Source organism: Staurois parvus, unplaced genomic scaffold (assembly GCF_062004578.1).
Source record: "Staurois parvus isolate SC_StPar_1 unplaced genomic scaffold, SC_StPar_1.0 ptg001296l, whole genome shotgun sequence".
Taxonomy (NCBI): domain Eukaryota; kingdom Metazoa; phylum Chordata; class Amphibia; order Anura; family Ranidae; genus Staurois; species Staurois parvus.
Window position 1 is genome coordinate 1 of NW_028319092.1, and position 21,261 is coordinate 21,261.

Genomic DNA, 21,261 nt, shown 5'->3' on the forward strand with positions numbered 1-21,261 from the left:
TTGAATTAAATTTTTATTATTATAATTATTTTTTATGATTTATTAAATTATAATTTATGATTTCGTTTTTTCAAGTTTTATCATACCCGGGATGTTTACTAAGACTCTTGTTCGGACAGATTTCAGTGATTATTTCCTAAAAAAATTACAGCCTACAATAAAAAAAAAAAAATATTTCAATGCAAAAAAAGTACCGCTTTTAAGCACAGAAATATGGACATAATCAGAACCACTAGGGAGGTTAACCAATCCTCAGATAAGTGTAGATGCTGTATGGTTTGTTATGGTGTTGTCTTTTTCAGTTGTGACCTATCCGTGAATATTTTTTTGTTTTTTTTTTGTTGTTTTTTTTTTTGCTCCATTGCAGATGTTCTTTCTGGGCCATCTCCTCCTGTGGAGAATTTGGCAGCAGAGATCCTGCCTGCAGAACTGAAGTAAGTCTGTCCAGCAATGTCTGTCTGTGATGTGCTGTTATGGGAAAAGAGTAGAAGCAACCATTTTTATTTATAACACATGGGGGTTGATTTACTAAAGGCAAAGAGGCATTTTCCACTCTGCAAAGGCATTTACTCCTGAACTTCGTAAATGTGGTAAAGGCTCTGCTGACTTCCATCATCCAGTCATGTGCAAGCAAAAATGCTGTTGTTTTTTTTGTTTTTTGTTTTTTCCCCTTGAATGTGATTGCACCTTATTTACTAAGCTCTGGAGCACTGCACTTGCAAAATGCACAGTCTATTTGCTTTTAGTAAATCCACCCCATGATCTCTTGCTTGCTCAGGGCTGTATGTAGACTTACACCTGAAAGCCGGTTGCCCTTTTTGTAAGGCTGTGCCCCTTGTGTTCTGTCATTATTTCAGTAAAAAGTATTAACTAGAGTGTGCTGCCGAAGCCAGCATGAGGTCTGTTCTGTATGCAGAGCTTCTTTTTCAGTTTTTACAGACCACCATGCAAGAGAGAGGAGAGATGAGTTAATGTTTCCACAACTATAAAATCCTTTTGACTCTCATCAATATTGCCTGCACCCTGGTACAGCTGAAATTTATAGATACAAATGTCTACAGGTAGACAAAAGATGGAAAATGGGAAAGAGTAATTAGTCTAATTTTGATGTTCAGAGTTAGCCCCTATTTGACAAAGGGCTTTAGATTTTTATTTTAAAACTCACCTGGGTGCGCTCACATGTCCCTTGATGGTATTTTGCCATTCCCTTCCTCGGAGTGAAGAGTGATGATCCCTCACTGCAGTTTGGGCTCACAAATATATTGCCATCACACCACCGCTGGACTCTTCAAGGACCAGTGAGGAACTCCACGATGACAACCAACAGGAAGTGCCCATATTACAAAGGCAGCAATGTGGGATCCTGAAGAAGTACTGACCCCACTCTGCAGACCAGAAATAAGAAGAATAAGAATAAGAAGAATAACTATGGATTCAAGCAGGGTGGATTTGATTTAAATCAAATCTGATTTAAATCCCGATTTAAATCACTAGTCAGTAAGGCTTGATGTAAATCCTAGTTTTCTACATAAAGACTAATTTAAATCACTAGTCAGTAAGGCTTGATGTAAATCCTAGTTTTCTACATAGACTAATTCTTGCTGGTATAACTTTAATATACAAGTAGATGAAGATTTTTCGAATAACAACTTTTCATATTCGTTTTTTTATCCCCAGTTTAATAGGTTAATCATTCATATTTGGACAACTTTTCTGTTGTACTTAGGAAGGAGAAAAATAATCATTACCTTAATAATAACAATTTAAATAGATTTATTCATCTGAAACAATAACATTCCAGCATATGTTGATTGGCTTAACATCCATGTTTGGTTAACTAATTTGGCTAAACAAAATATATATATTTTAAGAAACTTAGACTGTCAGCCCCTTCCTCCTCACACTTAGTTTCACTTTCTTCTTGTGCAGATCTATTCCACTCCAAACAATCAGAAAAATATTGTTTCTATTCTATTCACTGAACTTCTTGAAACTTAGCACTGAAGGGGTTGATTCTGTATTCATAGGTTTGTAGAAGTTAGGATGAAGGTCTTTTTCCTTAACTCTGTTCATGTTATAACATTTTTGTTGTGAAGAAGAGTCATGTGATCTCCGCTGAGTCAAATTCAGTTTTGAGAACCGCAAAAGTAAACCAACATCTGTGATAATATCTTGTAGGCAGAGAAACTGCCCAATAATCTTACAAAAACCTCTGGAAGAGCATGACATTGTGAATGGATTCATGGAATTTATTTACCAAAAAAATTAAAACATATACAGCCTTATTCTACATAATTAAAAAACTAATCTTTATTTCATGATGGAATAACCTTTGGATGGTAATAATTTTCCTCAAAAAGCATTTTATTTTAAAAAAAAACAGATTTTTTGATTTTTTTAAAAATAAATCATTGATTTTTATCCACCCTGGATTCAAGTATACATTTGTGACTCAGAATTTTTTTTTTGTTTGTTTTTTTATTACTACATTGAAAAATTAGCTGGGGGTGAGGTACAGTTTAGTGGGGCAGGTCAGCTTTAATCCTGCAGCCCCAGGCATTTGACCATAAATGCCGTATGGTGTATATACAGCCCTGCATGTCATGTATTCTACTAAAAACCTGTATATCTTCCAGGGAGACAGTGATTCGGCTGCAGCAGGAGAATAAGATGCTGTGTGTTCAAGAGGCCTCATACCAAGAGCGCCTCAGTGAGCTGCAGAATCTGCTGGAGGAATCAAACCGGGCCCGTAACCGCCAGGAAAGTGAGAATCGGTAAGGGAAAGAAGCAAATATCTGTTTTCGTGTGTTTTGTATTTTGTTTTTGTTTTATTTTAATTTTTTTTTTTTTTTAAATGTCATGAGACAGATGAAGTGTAATTAAAATGGAGCTGTGACACAAGTCTGCATGAATAAATTCTTGATGTGTCACAAAATACAGTGGTAGTACACCTTTTCAAAAAGCTGTGCCTTTTGTCATTAGAAATCTGCTGTTCAGATCTATTTAGTGACTTTGCCTAGGCTGAGATAATGTCATCAGTCTGCTGCACTTGATTTTGGCATGTGATATCCAAAAAGCTCACGGAGATGCAACGGTCAGGGGTCCTCAAGCTTTTCTTTTCGCTACATAGTGTATCTGATATTGGGCCCACTTTGTTTAAAAAAAACAAAACTTTATTCTGAGGAAATGTTTTAACATGCTATAGCTGATCTCTGCATCAGCAAATGTTCGCTATTTGATTGCCCTGCTTCACTGCCATGCAGTGCTCAAACATGAGGATTTCTTACTTTCTAATCTGCATGCATATTTCGGGTCAGTGAAACGATTGTAGCCAAAGGCCGCTAAGAACCTGCATTTTGGCCCTGTTTATCTCTCACTGCAGGTTTCATTCATTCTGACTTTGGCTTTGATCTTGTTTCAGACTGAATCAACAGCAGATCCAGGAGCTGCGGGCTCAGCTGGAGGATCTCCAGAGACAGCTGCGCGAACAGGGCAATCGTGCTGAAGATGTAAGTACTGCTTGTGTGATTCTAATGTTTAAATCACGTATGTGACTCTGACATATCTTCTTTCTTTTCCAGTCTTCACAGCTGAAAAGGAAGCTGGAGGAACATCTGTAAGTGTAAACCTGCTGAACAAAAGTCCATTTTATGATAGCGCAGAAATGTTGGAACCACAGGTTTTTCTATTGTTCTCCTGTGTCCCCACCTTGTTGATTCTCTCCTTTATTAGTCCTTGTGACCATTATCATCTGGACAATAAGTGATGAGAAATCCAGACTTTGACAGTTAAAACGAGAACAGGAAGTGATCGAAATCTTCCAGTGCGGACAGCAGTTCCAATGACAACTGTCTAAGAGCAGATTCCCTCACTTTTAGAAGATGAAATAGCAAGCAGCCCTTCTCGGTACTACCGATGTGAGGGCCAATTCCATACTTCATTATGAGAATGGAGTCGTGAAGCATTGGTCTTCAAGCTTAAGTGTTCCAATCTAGGTAGGTACATTTATACTGAGGCAACTCTCTAATGCCTGAGGAGCCTTAGCATAAGTTAGAAGTGAGAGTGCCAAACTGAAAATGACAGCCAGGAAGTGATTCTTTATTTGTCATAGTAAAAGTTTTGGTGTAAAAAAGTCAACACCTTTTAACCATTTCAATACCGGGCAATTTTACACCTTCCTGCCCAGGCCAGTTTTCACGTTTCAGCGCTCTCACACTTTGAATGACAATTGCGCGGTCATACAACACTGTACCCAAACTAAAATTTTATCATTTTCTTCACACAACTAGAGCTTTCTTTTGGTGGTATTTAATCACCGGCTGGGGTTTTTATTTTTTGCTAAATTAACAAAAAAAGACATTTTTCTTTGTTTCTGTTATAAAAGTTTACAAATAAATAATTGTTCTTCATAAATTTAGGACGAGATGTATTCTGCTACGTGTCTTTGGTGAAAATAACCCAAATTAGGATGTATTATTTAGTCTGTAGGAAAGTTATAGAGTTCACAAACTATGGTATAGATCTGAATATTGATCAATCCTGAAGTACTGACAGCCAATCTAATTTCTTGAGGTCCAAGAATGTCAGAACAGTACAGATATCCCCCAAATGACCCCTTTTTGCAGAGTAGACAGTCCGACGTACTTCATAAGAGGAATGGCGAGTTTTTTGAAGTTGTATTTTTTTTTGTCATAATTTTTCGGAAAATTCAAAAATTAAAAAAATGATTTTCGCTATTTTTTTTTTTTTTTTTACATACTGTCACCAGTGCAGTACAGCATCATCATATAACTGCATGGCGGTGATCAGGGGACACTGACTGGTGACAGTATGAAAAAAAAAATTATATATATATTTTTGTTTTTTTTTTTTTTACATTTTTTTTTTATTCAGATTTTTTTTTTCAGATTTTACTATGACCAAAGTAGTACAATGTTACCATAGTAACATTGTACTACTTTGGGGAAGTGATCAGTATTTTTTTTTTTTTTTTTTTTTTTACACAATTTGCTTATAGCAAAGAATTTACTTTGCTATAAGCAAGCATTTACCTGAATGACATCGATTCATTCAGGTTTTTTTTGTTTTTTTTTTGTGCTTAGCTGTGATTTGGCCACAGCTAATCACATGACATGTGCATGTGACCTGCTGTGACTATTCACAGTTAGGCACTAGTATACAATGGTTGGCATGAATGAAGCCATCCATTGTATACAACTGTCATGTGACCTGCTGTGATTGGTCACAGCAGGTCACTTGGTACTGGCAACGGGGGCCGGTACTCAGATCTGTCTTTGACCGTGTCCAAGGTACACGGCCGGTGACAGATTGCGCCGCTGCGCGGCTCTGCAACCGTGCGAACTGCGCATGTGCGGGAGCACGCCAAATGGCGTGCACCCGGAAAGCTAAAGCGTTTTTGAGGCCGCCAAAGGCTATAGGCCAGGCGGCTAATGGTAAAGGGTTTCAGTTGAGGTGCACTTCGTCAGAGCTTGAGAGGGGGATATGGACAAATGTTTGACGTCCTGGAGTTTTTTAATGAGAATTTATTTAGAGCCCATTTGGTTGAGGCTGCTAGACCAGTGACCAGAACCAGCTCTGACAGAATGCTAAATATATTTTACAGTTTGAGCTCCTTGTTTTGTTTTATAAGTTCCTTATTTCACACCGTCTTTGCTTTCCTGTACTATCTAATGTGCTGAAAGTTTTAGGACCTCTGAACACATCATGTTCACAAATAGTTTTATATGTGGCAGGTCTTATTTATGTTTTTGATACAGCGGTAAAATAAGTATTAAAGACGTCACCATTTTTCCCGGTAGATATATTTCTAAAGGTGCTATTGACATGAAATTTTCACCACATGTCGGTAACCTCCCATGCAATCCATTACATACAAAGAAACCAAAACAAATTAAGTTCAGAAATGAAGTTGTAATTATGTACTATTATGTGTAATAAAATGGAATCACAAGGTAAATAAAACTCTTCAAATCTTGAAGGTTCCGTTGGCCTCTTCTATGAACTCCTAATCTTTAGTTCTTTCCGTAGATTTTCTATTGGATTCAAGTCAGGCTGGGACATTCTAGCAGCTTTATTTTCTTTCTTTGAAACCAATTGAGAGTTTTCTTGGCCTTGTGTTTGAGATTCATTGTTTTTATATGCATTTTATCAGCGTCAATTTATTTATTTAAAATTTTTTTGCATAGTTCATACTCTCCCCAGCACTGTCACCTCCAGTCACAGCTATCACATGATCCGAAATCCCATGTAAACCCCTACTGACATTACAAACTCTTCCTCCTTTCTGCAAAATGTACAGCTTATTATTATTATTATTATTACATCGAGTTTATATAGCGCCAAAGGGTTTGCTCAGCGCTGTACAATATAGGAGGGACAATACATGGCACAGTACAACAATAACAAACAACGTACGAGGGGTAAGAGGGCCCTACTCTTTCGAGCTTCAGCATAGGCAGACTGAACCAAGATGGAAGTGCCTTATGTGCGGCCTGTGCTTGGCAACCTGGCTTCACCTTCTCTATACTATTTGAGAGGCAAGATGGCAGAGAATATTTGTGGCACTGGGAACAGATTGGAGTTTTGTCCAATGTTTGCGCACCCTGAGGTGCTTGTAAGCTGAACAGCTCATGTATAGCGGCAGCTTTTGTACACATTGGCAAGTGAAAGAGGTGCAAGAGCTTAAAACACTTAGTGAAAGAATTTTCACATTCTCTTTTTCTTTCTCAGTGAGATGCTACACGAGGCTCATTCTGAGCTCCAGAAGAAGAGAGAGTACATAGAGACCCTGGAGCCCAAATCTGACCTGAACAGTAAGTGGATATCACCTTTTTCATTTTGGTCAGCCAGTCGCACCTCTTTCACAACACACAGCCAGACAAGTGACACACCATTTCTGGTTCAGTAGTTCAACTTTCTGGTGCAGCTATGAGTCTTCTTATCCCTTCTCCATCTCTTGCCTAATCATACTGTGAGTAAATTAAACAGCATCATCACCTTTGTCCTATGAGCAGAGAAGTGACTCAAGAAAGATTTTTTGTAAACCAGAAAGTAGCAGAGTGGTCATTCTGACTAGCAGAGGTTTATATATCACAAGAACAGCTGGCCAGGATTACAGATATTTTGGGAGGTGAAACGGTAAACTGTATGTATTTATTTACTTATTACAGACATTTTATATAGCTTTGACCATTTATGCAGCACTTTACATACTGTATATTCATTTCATTTCCTGCTCTCAAATACCTTACAATCTGAGGTCCTTCTCACACGTACACACACACACACACACACACACATATATGTACACACACACACGTACGTACACACACACGTACACACACACACACACGTACGTACACACACCACACACGTACGTACACACACCTACACACACACACACGTACGTACACCTACACACACACACACGTACGTACACCTACACACACACACGTACGTACACCTACACACACACACACGTACGTACACCTACACACACACACGTACGTACACCTACACACACACACGTACGTACACCTACACACACACACACGTACGTACACCTACACACACACACACGTACGTACACCTACACACACACACGTACGTACACCTACACACACACACGTACGTACACCTACACACACACACGTACGTACACCTACACACACACACGTACGTACACCTACACACACACACGTACGTACACCTACACACACACACGTACGTACACCTACACACACACACGTACGTACACCTACACACACACACGTACGTACACCTACACACACACACGTACGTACACCTACACCTACACACACGTACGTACACCTACACCTACACACACGTACATACACACACGTACGTACACCGACACCTACACACACGTACGTACACCGACACCTACACACACGTACGTACACACACCTACACACACCTACACACACGTACGTACGTACACCTACACACACGTACGTACACCTACACACACGTACGTACACCTACACACACGTACGTACACCTACACACACGTACGTACACCTACACACACACACGTACGTACACCTACACACACACACGTACGTACACCTACACACACACACGTACGTACACATACACACACACACGTACGTACACCTACATACACACACGTACGTACACCTACACACACACACACGTACGTACACCTACACACACACACGTACGTACACCTACACACACACACGTACGTACACCTACACACACACACGTACGTACACCTACACACACACACGTACGTACACCTACACACACACACGTACGTACACCTACACACACACACACGTACGTACACCTACACACACACACGTACGTACACCTACACACACGCACGTACGTACACCTACACACACGCACGTACGTACACCTACACACACACACGTACGTACACACACACACCCACGCACCTACACACACACACACACCCACGCACCTACACACACACACGTACACACACACACACACACTCATTTAGAGCAGGCACGAAAAGAACATTCAGACTCCATGCAGATGGGGTATTTGGCCGTCTACCTTAGTTTACTCTTTAATTCGGTTTATCAATTAGTAACTAGTCTAAGGGTGTATTTAGTACATCGGTGGTGACTTGTAAGCCTGGCTGTGTTTCTTCAGTGTCCAAGAAGGTGGATGAGTTACAGCAGATCCTGCGGCAGAAGGAAGACGACATGCGGGCCATGGAGGAGAGGTACAAGAGATATGTGGAAAAAGCCCGTACAGTGAGTAAATCTATGATTCTTTTAATAGACCTTCTCAAGTACTGTTTTTTATTTACTCTAAGTGTAGCAAATTGGATTCTGCCATTTATTCTCCCTCACTGCAGACATGAAATTATGATGGCTATGGACCACAGGTCCTCCTTTAGACACTTGCAGACTGCATAAAAGGGTCAGGTGTCCAATCCAGGCTTTGAATATGAGACACAAAGCTTCTGCTTGCCATAGTGGCAATAAGCCCAGCTAAACATTTAAAATCTTCGACTGACCTCATATAAATGTGTTGCATAATAGTTTAGCTAAGCTGTGGTCACATACTACAATTGTGCTATGAACAGTATAAAATCTCCCTTACTCCTATTTTTAATTGCTATAGGTGAGGCTGCTAGCACATCAATTAATCTGTTATTCAATACGGCAAGGTTCACACTTGCCTGCTCAACAGTCATGGCTGTTCCCACATCCGCAACCAACAGTTTGTGAAAACTGTGTGATTCCAAAAACACTATTGGTGTTTCACACGTTCCAAAATAGACAGTGTCTAGTTTTCAGAGTAGGGTTGGCAGATAAACAGAAGAGATGGCTGCCTTGAGCTCTTCAGCAAAAGAGTAGTACAGAAAGGGTAGAGTCTGCAACCTATGTTGCTGAACTGGTTCACAGCTTATGGGGGGGGGGAGGGTGCACTTTAGCCTTTTTGCCTTCGGTGCTCAAGGATCATGTCTTAACACTGCCCACCTGTGCCATTAACACCCCAGTAGCTGTGCATAGGCCATCGTTCTGGGCCATTGGAGGGAGGCGCTGCAGTTAATATACAGCCCATTTTGATTTTGTGTTAGAAAGTACACAGTCACTACACGAATAACCACAGCTGATTGCTTGCAAGTAATTGTTACGCTTATTATTATTATTATACAGTATTTATAAAGCACCAATAGTTCGCTCAGCGCTGTACATTACAAAGTGGGACAGAACATGTGACAGAACAATACCAATACAATGCAAAACATGAGGGGATCGAGGGCCCTGCTCTTTCGAGCTTACAATCTAGGAGGGAGGGGATGGTGGCACAGGAGGAGATGATGCTTATGAAAAATGTGTTGGTGTGGTGCTCTTCAGAGAAAAGGTATACCCCCCTACTTTATGTAAAATAAAGAATCATTTATATATGTCAGGGTATCCTACCACTTGATGTGTTTGGGATCAAAATGATTGCTTTTAACTATACACATAAAAAGTAAAGCAGCCAGCAGCTTGCAGTCTTGAAATGGGATAGTTTGTTTGATATTGGCACAAGACAGATCTGTCACAGGCGCACATTTTGAAAGTTGAACTCCAGGCACAAACTCATGTACTTAAATTTATTTCTCAATACCCATAAAGGATATTTATTTCAGGTACTTATATAGCGCCGTCAATTTATGCAGCGCTTTACATATATATTGTACATTCACATCAGTCCCTAACCCTCAAGGGGCGTACAATCTAAAGTCCCTAACTCACATTCATACATACACATACTAGGGACAATTTAGACAGGAGCCAATTCACCTACCAGCATGTCTTTGGAGTGTTGGAGGAAACCGGATGTGACGGAAGCGTAGACGGGACAGAACGCACAAAGAAGATGGTAAACACACAAAGCTTTATTGAACTATGGAAGGCACTTAATCAGGGTAGGAAGGTAGCGTCCGGGTACCCAAAAAAAGGGGAGAAGAGGGGGGAGGAGTCCAAACAGTTATAATCCGGTCCACGCTAGGGCGATTCAGGTAGCGATGACCCGAGCACTCGGGGCAGTCCAGGTAGCTACGATACTCCAGACACGCAATAGGCAGTCCAAGCAAGTATTAGTCCTGCCACACAATAGGGGCAGTTCAGACGAGGATAATCTGGGCACACAATAGGGGCAGTTCAGGGCACTCCGCAACATGCGGCTTGTAGAGACACTCAAGGTAGGCGGCTTGCAGACACTCAGCAGCAGGCAGCTTCCAGGGACACTCAGCAGCAGGCGGCTTTCCAGGGACAGCGGTCAGCAGACAGGGATCCTCATGGGGCTCAGCTTTCCGGGGACAACAGCAGGCTCACAGGGACTCAGCGGGGTCTTGGCTGTGGGGGTCTGGCCTCAGCTCAGACCCCACACAGTACTCCTCTTCTCGAGCAGGGGATCAACAGCTTGCAGGGACTCGGCAGGGTCTTGGTTGTGGGGTCTGGCCTCAGCTCAGACCTAACACAGCACCCTTTCCTGAGCGGGGGACGAACTCACGGGCTGGGTCCCGCTCCGGCCGCCCCCCCCCCCCCCCAACCCGACTCGGGCCGCGCTCTCATGAGTGCGGCCTTTGTCTCCGGCGGGCACAGAGCGTGGGAAGCCTCGTGCCCCCGCTGCGCTCGCCGGGGGGGACGCACTGAGACATCCCAGCGGCCTGCGCCAGAGGTCTCCTGGTGGGGGGTCGCGACTCTCCAGCGACATTGCCGGGAGAGGTGTCACCCGCACCACAGTGGCTGCTTCCTCCCATCCTGCACAGCCTTTGAAGTAGGCGGTGACAGGATGTGAGGAATCTGCAAGGGGGAGGGAGGGGTGAAGGAACAGGTAGAGGGACAGCAGGCACAGGGTGCACCGTGACACCGGAGTACCCGGAGGAATCCCATGCAGGCACAGGGAGAACATGCAAACTCCAGGCAGACTATGCTGTGGTTGGGATTTGAACCAATGACCCTAGTACTACCAGGCAGAAGTGCTAACCATGTAGCCACTATGCTCATTTTGTTTGCACTTTTGAAAACCCAGAAATTACAATATAAAAGTTGTGGCATCATCACTGTGCTATACATAACTTGTGCAGAAAGCAGAGCTGTGGGAGGAGCCCAGCATAAAGGATAAGTTCATTTTTGCAAACATGTTACATAGTCCACCCTAAAAACAGGTGGAACATGTAATATGTTTCTGCTCCTGCAGCCTCTTGGAGATCCGATCCTTCTGTGTGACAGCAGTATGTTCTCCGCACCAGTTGTCACTTTTTGAAAAGAACTCTGCCGTACGGGGCTCTGCCCACACGGCCGCGTCATTTCTGTTGAATGAATGAACTACAAGTACCAACAACCTTTGCAGCTGTCAGCTTGTAGTTCTCACTGAACTGCCACGGTGCTGTTGAGCGCTCTGGTAGTTCATTGATTCTTTCTGTCAGTATAAAACTGCCGTCCATACGATGTATGGGCAGATATTTTACACTGACAGTCTGCAGGAGTCCTGCATGGCATTAGTGATCTGCTGATCGTGGGAACAATGCTTTCCAGGCTTCTAAAAAAAAATAAATAAATGTACACTTTTCTATTTGCAAAAAAAGTGCATTTATAGTTTTTTTTAAAAAGGTGAAGTTATTTAGGCGCTTTTACAAGCATTTAGGTACATCAGGTGTATCTGGCGGCAAAACTCTCCTCCCCTGAAGTCTCTGGCTCTGTTTTATTTTCTGCCTGTAAACGCCTATGTGTGCATGGTGACGTAGGCTAACATAGAGGGGCGTTTAAAGTCAGGAAAAAAACTCAAACACCCTTAAAAGCGACATCTTTGATACTTAATGTGCATGAGACCTAAAGGCTGAATTTTCAGCCTGGCTTGGTTTTCTCAAACATATAGTCCTGTTAAGTGTATTATATTTTAGTTTTGTCCAGTCCCCCCTTTTTATGTTGTGTTTTTTTTTGTTTTGTTTTTGTTTGTTTTTTTATAACCGATATCCGTTTTCCGTTTAATTTTTTTCTCCTAGCTTATTAGTCCTTCTATTTTAATATTACTCTTGCCATATTGTGGAATAATTATCAGATGGTCCAAATTACTTGGTAATGGTTTACATTAGTCTGCAGTACCATTACTGATATTTATTGTATGTGCAGGTTATTAAGACTTTGGAGCCCAGACAGCAGAATTACATCCCTCCTGAAATCCAGGCCTTAAAGAACCAGTTGCAAGAGAAGCAGATGCGTATACGGCATTTAGAGGTGAGCAAGCAGCTATATGAACAGAAAAGAGTAAATTTTGAATTTTTTATTTTGAATGGCATAATTATTATTATTATACAGTATTTATAAAGCACCAATAGTTTGCTCAGCGCTGTACATTACAAAGGGGGACAGAACATGTGACAGAACAATACCAATACAATGCAAAACATGAGGGGATTGAGGGCCCTGCTCTTTCCAGCTTACAATCTAGGAGGGAGGGGATGGTGGCACAGGAGGAGATAGCTGTGGGGGATGGAGTGGTAGGAAGAGTGGAGGAGGTCGGCATGTTAACAGGGGGTGGGGTAGGCTTCCCTGAAGAGATGGGTTTTCAGGGTGCGTCTAAAGGAGAGGAGAGTAGGTGATAATCTGATGGGTTGGGGCAGGGAGTTCCAGAGGATGGGTAACACCCTGGAGAAGTCCTGGAGGCGGGCATGGGAGGAGGAGACCAGGGAACTAGAGAGAAGGTCTTGTGAGCATAATAAACATTTTCATCCTGCAGCTGCTAAATGCTGGCGGGAGGGAGAGGAGGCGAAGCCAGAATTCAGCAGTTACAGGAGGAAAATGCAGAGGACCTGTTCCCGTATTTGCCTCCCCCCACCGTCCCTCCTGCCCAAATGTAAACAAGCCCTTATTATCCATTGCCCCCTAAAAGGCTGCTTTCACACTGATCTGCTGCGGTGCACCTGCAGCTGGTTAGCTGCGCTATGCCATGCCATCAACTTCTATTATATCTTGTGGGTGTGGTGCACTTTCAGAAAACACACCAAACCCGCAGGGTATAATTGAAGTCTATGGCTCAGTGCAGTTGACCCGCAGGGAAACGTGCAGGTGCACTATGCCGTACCCTTCGTATCAGTGTGAAAGCGGTGTAATAGTTGTTAACCCTTTTTAAAGGTGCGATGTCCATTGCAAAAGTGCGGGCTATGTGTTTAATACTTGACCTTTTTTTCCCTCTTCCAGCTGCACTGTGATGTTCTGGGTGGTAGATTGGCAAGCCCAGATTGCGGAAACCAGAATCCCTGGTTTAAGGTCGCAGGCCATATCAGAGGGCTTCGGGGGCCACATGTGGCTCATGGGTTGGGCACCCCTAGTTTAAGCAGTTCTGGTTGCTCATATTTCTAAAACAAATTCCCCTTATAAGGAAGATAAATTGACTTGTCTTAGGGGTGGCCATGTGACTTCGTAAAGGTTATTTGTTGTCTTCACCTTTGGCGACAATGGCTGGTCTTCAGTGTTGATAAGCAAATCACTTACATGATAATGCCAGTGCGCTCTTGTATTGTACTGTAGGACCAGGTTGACCATAAGAGCGTGTCCACGATAGCCTGGGCTTGTAGGCAGTGGTGTATTTAGGTTTTGTCGCCCTAGGCAACACAAAAATTGGACACTCCACATCCCCCCCGAGACAGCCTTCCACTAACACACTCACACCACCCCCCACCCCCAACGAAAGAGAGACACTCACCTTCACAGCTCTGGGCATTCCCGGGAATAACAGTTGGGCTCTGCATACACCTTCAAGCAGCCCGCAGCCTCTCTCGGATCCCACTTTGTCCCCATGCCGCATATGTCCCTTCTACCAGGGAGCACTACTGCCCCCCTAAAAAATGCCACCCTAGGCAAATGCCTTGTTTGCCTTGTGGTAAATACGCCCCTGCTTGTAGGAAGTAGGATGAACAATGCTGGCCATTGTTTAACTTGAAAGAGGAGCAGCAGCAGAGTAGATTTTCTGTTGGAGACGGTGCTGGAGACGAGGTGATTTTTGCAGCAGGATTTTTCTTGTATCTTCAATCTTTACTTTACCCTTTCCATGCTCCAGCACCATCCTTGACTTCCTGCTCAGTGAGCAGTAACAGTCCAGTTCAGGCACAGCGACACTCGTGTCATTCTACCCTTTTTCTGTGAGCCCAGCCTTCCCTCCAGGGGTTGTTTCCTATAGGCCAGACTCTCTAGGATTGGACTGTGTGTGAAGCTGCCTTGACTTCACCAGACCAGCTTAGAAGGCTATAAAATAAAAAAAAAAAAGTATGCATATAATATTTTTTTAAATAAAAAAGACTGACGGAGGGGCTTTGGGAGGTGGGGGGGGGGGGGGGGACAGGAGGCAGGGTTGAAATGTTAGAGTTCAACTTTAACCCCTTGACGCTGACGTCACACAAATATGCGGCCTCATGGAACTGGGCTTTTTTCCGTGGGGACGCATATTTAAGTACTTGTCTTTGTGCTGGGCGCACTCCCAGCACAAAGACCGTGGTGTCACTGAGAGCACCTAACGATCGGGACCCAGGACTCCCGATTCTGGGTCACATGATCGCTGTGATAGCCTCTGATTGGCTACCACAGTGATCAGTCACTGTACAGCCCGCCCCCCTTGTTTTTTTTTTCTCTCTCTATGAATGGAGGAGAGAGATACATTGTATCATTATATACATCATATTATACATTGTATTTCTCTAACTCCTGGCATAAAGAGAAAAAAAAATGTTTGTTAAAAAAAAAAAAAAAAAGATGATAAATTTTAAAAAATAAAAGAAGAAATAAAGAAAAATACCTAGATCAAGGTTTGATCTAGTTCAGTGCCAGGGTTCGTGTTTGGGGCAAGGTCAGGGTCAAAGGTCAGGATTTAAAAAACAAATTGGGGTCAGTTAGTGTCAATGTCAGTGTGTTTTAGGTAAAAAAAAAAAAAAGACAAAAACAAAATGTGCACTATTGTTTCTGGGCTGTACTACGGGTACAAACAACAAATAACATACACATATATGGTATCGCTGCGATCGTCAAGAGCTGGAGAATTTATTTTGGGTTGTTCTTTGGTGGTAGGTTATGGTAGTAACAAGAAACACACAGTAAAAAAAAAATTATTTTATTTTACTATTTTGGGCCAGTTTTCCTTTGATAATAAAAAAAAATCAGGAGATATCCATTACCATTTACCACCAAATGAAAGCCCAATTTGTCCTGAAAAAATCAAGGTATAATCCACCCGGATGTACAAAGTAGTTGTGATGATATGGACGGTTTTACTAACACAGGTCAACGTTGCAAAATTGTACTTAGGCATTTAGATTTGTTTTACCCTCAGGCATGAAGGGGTTAAGCTAGGATATTTCATAGTAAGGATATTTCACTCAGGACCCTCAAACCCGTCCAGTGTCCATCCAGGTCAGTGATCTGTTTTCTCACACAAGGACGCATAAACATCATCCCAGTAACTTTTGCCCTTCGTACACCATGCCAAAAACAATTGCTTTGCTGTGAATGATCTTTGTTTTCCCTTTTTGTTCCTTTAGCCCTCTTTAAACGATTTTAAGATTGCACTTGTCCTTTTTTGCCCTCTTCTTTACAGAACGACTTTGAGAAGACAAAATCCCAGCGAGACCAAGAAGAAAAACTTATAATAAGTGCCTGGTATAATATGGTGAGTGAGAGACTCATTTGGGAATAAGTGTGCGGTGTTGTCACAGTGTGAATGTCCCATTCCAAACAAAAGTGTGTAGAGGCCTCAGAACTCCATTTACGGGTGGAAGCTCTGGCCTCCTCAGGCTTAGTTGCAACCTCTATAGTTTGTACAGTTATGCCACTGATGAATTAAAGCAGCCCTTTAGTAAAGGTAGTCGTATTCCTGCAGCAGTCCCATGTCCCAAGTCCCGCAGTCTGGAGGAGCTGTGTTTTGCATACTCCATCTTCAGCCATAGACCTGCCTCCTGGGTCTGTGAGGTTGCATGCTATAAATACGGGGCAGTATTCTGGCACACGAGAGGGTGAGACAATATGATGACTTCCTACTTGAAGATGGTATTTGCATAACCAAGCAGGTTTGGGGGCCTTCGTAGCATTCTGGAGGTGTCTACTGTTGAAGTCAAGTTTCAGTTTGACCCTTGCAGCCACTACAGGTACACTTTAATGGAAGCTTACCTTTCTTTCCAGGGCATGGCACTCCAGCAGAAGGTCACAGATGAGAGGACTCAGGTCCCCAGTGGCGCCCAATCATTCCTGGCTCAGCAGCGGCTCGCCACCAACGCCAGACGCAGCCAGCTTTCCCGCACGTCCTTGCTGCCCAGATATGCCAATGCTGAGAAGCGCAAGAGCCTTTCCTGAATCTATTTATTTTAGAACTATGGACATTTCAGAATAAATTCTTAAAATAGGAAGCTAGGCCTCAGATAAGCTATCAGTTGCCAGGCCCTGTGGGGAACCCAGTGTAACCTAATTACAGGGATTTAGGGAACTCTTTTGGCAAGCTTGGTCCCCACCCTGTCTAGGGAGCCTGGCATGTGTTTTTATGAAATGAATTTCCCCTTTAGTGAAGGGGAACTGCCTTTTAATCTATTGCTGCCACCTTTTTAATGTAGATATAACCCAGAAACCATCCCATAATGTTCTTGCACGTTCCCTCACATCTGCACTCTTTAGACAATCACTAGTTTTTCACCTCCTTTGTAAGTAAATGTTGTTGTATCCCCCACTTTTAATACACGGATGAGCATGTTCGTGTACCTCTGATTCGGCAATGGTGTCACAGCCTCGTGGATACTGTCCTTCAGCCAATCAGCAGGAATAAAAAATGCCCACTTCCTGTATTAAATATTCTGATGTCTTTTCAAACAAAGAGTGGAATATGGTTTTATAACAGATTTTATAATACAGAGGAAATATTTTAATGAAAAACTATGGACACGTCCGTTTTGAAAGTTATAATTACATTATTTGTTTTAAAAGTATGTTTCTTCTATTCAGATATCTGTCATTGGAAAAGTACCCCAAGTTACCTAGTAGCTGTCAGTTTTGGCCCTTGCTGCAGCTTTGCTGGCCTGTGTCAGCTCTACAGTTCACTACAAGCAATACAAACTGACAGTTTTGGGAACTTGAAAGTGGCTTTTTCGCATGACTGATGCACTTTACTAGTTGAGCACAAACCAAAGGCCTCTCTTAAGGCACGTCCACCTTCTCCTTAATGTCTTTCACTAAGTTACAGCTAATGAGCTGTTACCAGCAACACATCCTATATGAATTTTTGATAACCGGTCGTGTTTGAACTGCAGGCGCCATACCCAAACAATCCGTGTTTTTGATTCTTGAAATATGATTGGTTGGTTCCTGTTTTTTCTTTCCCGTCATCCAGTCTTTTTTTTTTTTTTCTTCTTCTTCTTTCCCTTGTGCTGACATTTTCAAATGTGATGTCACCAACGCGCATGCAGGTGATCTAACAGCCATCACTGATGCCCTTTACAAAAATATTTTAAGGTTTATTTTATTTATAGTTTCTGATTGATTGTCATGTGTGATATTTAGGCTTTTGTTCTTTCCTTTTTACTGTGACTTGTGTTCCTCTAAAAGCTGTGAGCATGTGCAAGATTTGCGTCTGTCGGAAATTATTTTCTAAAAGGAACTTTTCATGATTTCTTGTTATAGGTGGGGCTCTCATCTGGACATTTAAAAAATTTCAGAAGCCGCTGATTCTGGGGCTGAGCATTTATGCTCGGTAACCCCCATTCCCCAGGTACTAGCTCCACTTTAGGGATTTAGAGCCGGGTCTGCTCCAACCTCTAGAGGTTGATATCTTTTAGCTGTGACAGCGGTTCTAACGAGGTTCCTTTAAAGCACGGGTGTCAAACTGGCGGCCCTCCAGTTGTTGCCAAACTACAAGTCCCAGGAGGCATTGCAAGATTGACAGTTACAAGCATGACTCCCAAAGGCAGAGGCATGATGGGACTTGTAGTTTCACAACAGCTGGAGGGCTGCCAATTTGACGCCCCTGCTTTAACATCACAGATTTGATGGTTGTTGGCTGCTCTCTTTGCACTGCCACACTGAATATTGGATCATCGCCTATATGTTCTGTAAGCATTTTTTTAAAGTAGATAAATCATGGAAACCTTCTGTGTTGTACTTGACAGAAACACTCGGGAGCTCCTCGGCTCTCTCTGTTTGAATGGAGACTTGCACACTATTCGAAAGTGGAACTTGAACTCTATATGCCCAAGCTGGTTCCTGGGAGGTGAAACTAAAAGCAGCTTCTCCGGACTTGACATCATTTTCTGAGCAAGTCTGACCTTTTATAGGCCCAATGTGTCACCATGATCTTACTGGGAACTGGAGTTTCTTCTCTTCAGCCAACCACTTCAAACCTGCCTTGCAAATATCAACCTGGCTGGCTGAGGGCATGACTCCAGTTCTTACAAAATGTTGATACATCAGGCCTGTGTGGCCAGAGGTTCATAGAGAGCTGTCCCTGTCTAAAGATTGTGCATAGAATTCAGTTTCCCCATTCTCAGCTCAGGGCCACAGGAATACTCAGCTGCACTATAGATGATGCATGTACATTTTCTTGTAAATCAGACTGATCCATTTTTTTCTCCATTCTTATAAATAAGATCATCAATTACTTTTGGGTACATTCTGTGATGTGACTTGTGACTAGCTAAATTCTTTGTGTTGTGCTCTAGCTGCATAATAGCCCACAATGAACTGTGTATTTCCATTGCCATGAACTAGACTCTGGAAAGTATTGATAGGTGTGGCAGCCCAAGAAGCAGATCAATACATGAGTTAACATCAGCAGAAGGAATTTTGTAGGAAAAAGTAGTGCAGTTGGAAAAGATGAAGGAGAGCAGGTATAAGACCATTCATTTAAATGTAGCAAAGGATGGAACACCCCTTGATGTCTCCAGACTGCATGTCTGTCAGCTTAAAGTGGATCAAATTATAAATTGGGGGTTACCATTCTCTAGAGCTTCCATGAAAAATACACCCTGAAAAACCCAATTGCTGGAGTGTGCTACCTCTTGATTCATCCAGCTTCTGTGATACATGGGAGGTAATTTACTAAAGGCAAATAGACTGCATTTTGCAAAGTGCAGTTGCACGCTGCAAGAGCAGTTTCTCAAGAGCTTAGTAAATCAGCAGCATCTGTACTGACTTCCATCATCCCATCATGTGCAACTAAAAATGCTGTGTTTTTTATTTTCCTGATTGGGGATTGAGCTTCACCTCATTTACTAAGCACTGGAGCTACTGCACTTTGCTAAGCGCACAGTCTATTTGCCTTTAGTAATTCAACCCCTTGGGATTCTCCACCAAGACAACAGGTGCTTTCTTTGTGACACAAAGGCACTGATTGTCTGCCTCCCACAGAACCCAGCACTGACAACAGTGGAGAGGCCAAGTGTCATACAAACAGTGCTTTATCAGGTCTGGAGGCAGCACACTCCAGCATACGGGTTTTCCAGGACCCCTTATGTGTGTTCTTGCAGGAGCTGCAAAGGACTTAGTCAATTTTTGACTTTTTTCTTACTTTAACTTGCGTTGCTAAAGGTAACTTGGTACAATATAAATATGGGATGCTTTTGATGTGTGGACTCCAAGAAAGCTACCCTTGTCGCATCTTCACTACTTTAGTGAGTCAATGGCATGGAATACGCATGTCAGATTTGCTAACTCCAATACATACGTATTGCTGGTCAATGACTCGCTGAGACCAGTGGTATCCCCATCAGTCTCTATTAACTGGTTCCCGAAAAGTATTTTACTGCTTAGTTTCTGAGAATTAATTCATTGGAACTCAACTTTTTGACAACCATTTTCTTTCAGTAGAGCCATTTTTATAGGCTCATGTGTATTTAAATGTGTAAACTATGAAACGCTATCAGTCTGGTTTTGCTATTGTTGTCTATATAGACGTCATATCTGGGTTTTGTGTCTTACTTCTCTTATTCCTGAAAGGAACTGCGTGGGACATCCTTGTAGCAATAATGTCATAGATGCATTGCTTTCCGTTGTTGGATTCTGAATGTCATCCCCATTGATGACTCAAACCCCTTTTTAAAGGTCACAGTAGTGCAGCCTGTAGGTGGTGCTAGAGAACACATAACATAGGTAGGATTGAGCAGTTAGTACTTTGACCCTTGAAGAACTAAAATTCCCAGCATGCCTTGTCAGTCAATGGCTGCTACAGCATTCTGGGAAGTGTAGTTCCACAGACAGGCATACGTATACTGCTTTTTCTTAACGCACATTCAAATCTTTTTTTTTTCTTTCAATCAGTATTACACAACAACATAATTCTTAACTTTTAAAAGGCTAGTAGCGATCGTTTTATTTATAGTTGAGCTGTTAAGAAAGCTTGCAGACTCCCTTCTACCAGCTGCTATTTGTTCTTATTTAGTCACATTGTTTTAAACTGTCGACTTTTATACACTACAAATAAAGTTTTACTTCTCTTTTTATCAAATCTGCCCTGGTCTCCTCTTTAACAGACTTCTATTAGTTGAAAATTGAATGCTAATATCGCTACAGATGACATTTGAATGATCTGGCAGACAAGAGACTTGATCTCACATCTGTGGGTACAGCAGACACCCACTGGCCAGCTCGCCGCTTTTTTTTCAGGTCCTCTATGTAAAAAAAAAAAAAAAAAATTCAACCTTTTGAAATCCTTGGGTTACTTTTGCCATAAATTGTGCAACATTGAATCTAAGAACTC

General features: G+C 42.3%; 1 protein-coding gene across 1 annotated transcript; it reads left to right on the forward strand.

Annotated features, from left to right (window-relative positions):
• Nucleotides 1–367: 367 nt before the first annotated feature.
• HOOK2 (hook microtubule tethering protein 2) lies at nt 368–21,009 on the forward strand (the record flags this gene model as incomplete). The annotated part of the gene is made up of 9 exons (XM_089660959.1): nt 368–434; nt 2,637–2,774; nt 3,422–3,509; nt 3,582–3,616; nt 6,751–6,833; nt 8,689–8,792; nt 12,672–12,776; nt 16,126–16,197; nt 16,707–21,009. Coding segments are annotated over 9 exons (863 nt in total), but the record flags the coding sequence as incomplete, so codon positions are not given.
• Nucleotides 21,010–21,261: the final 252 nt, after the last annotated feature.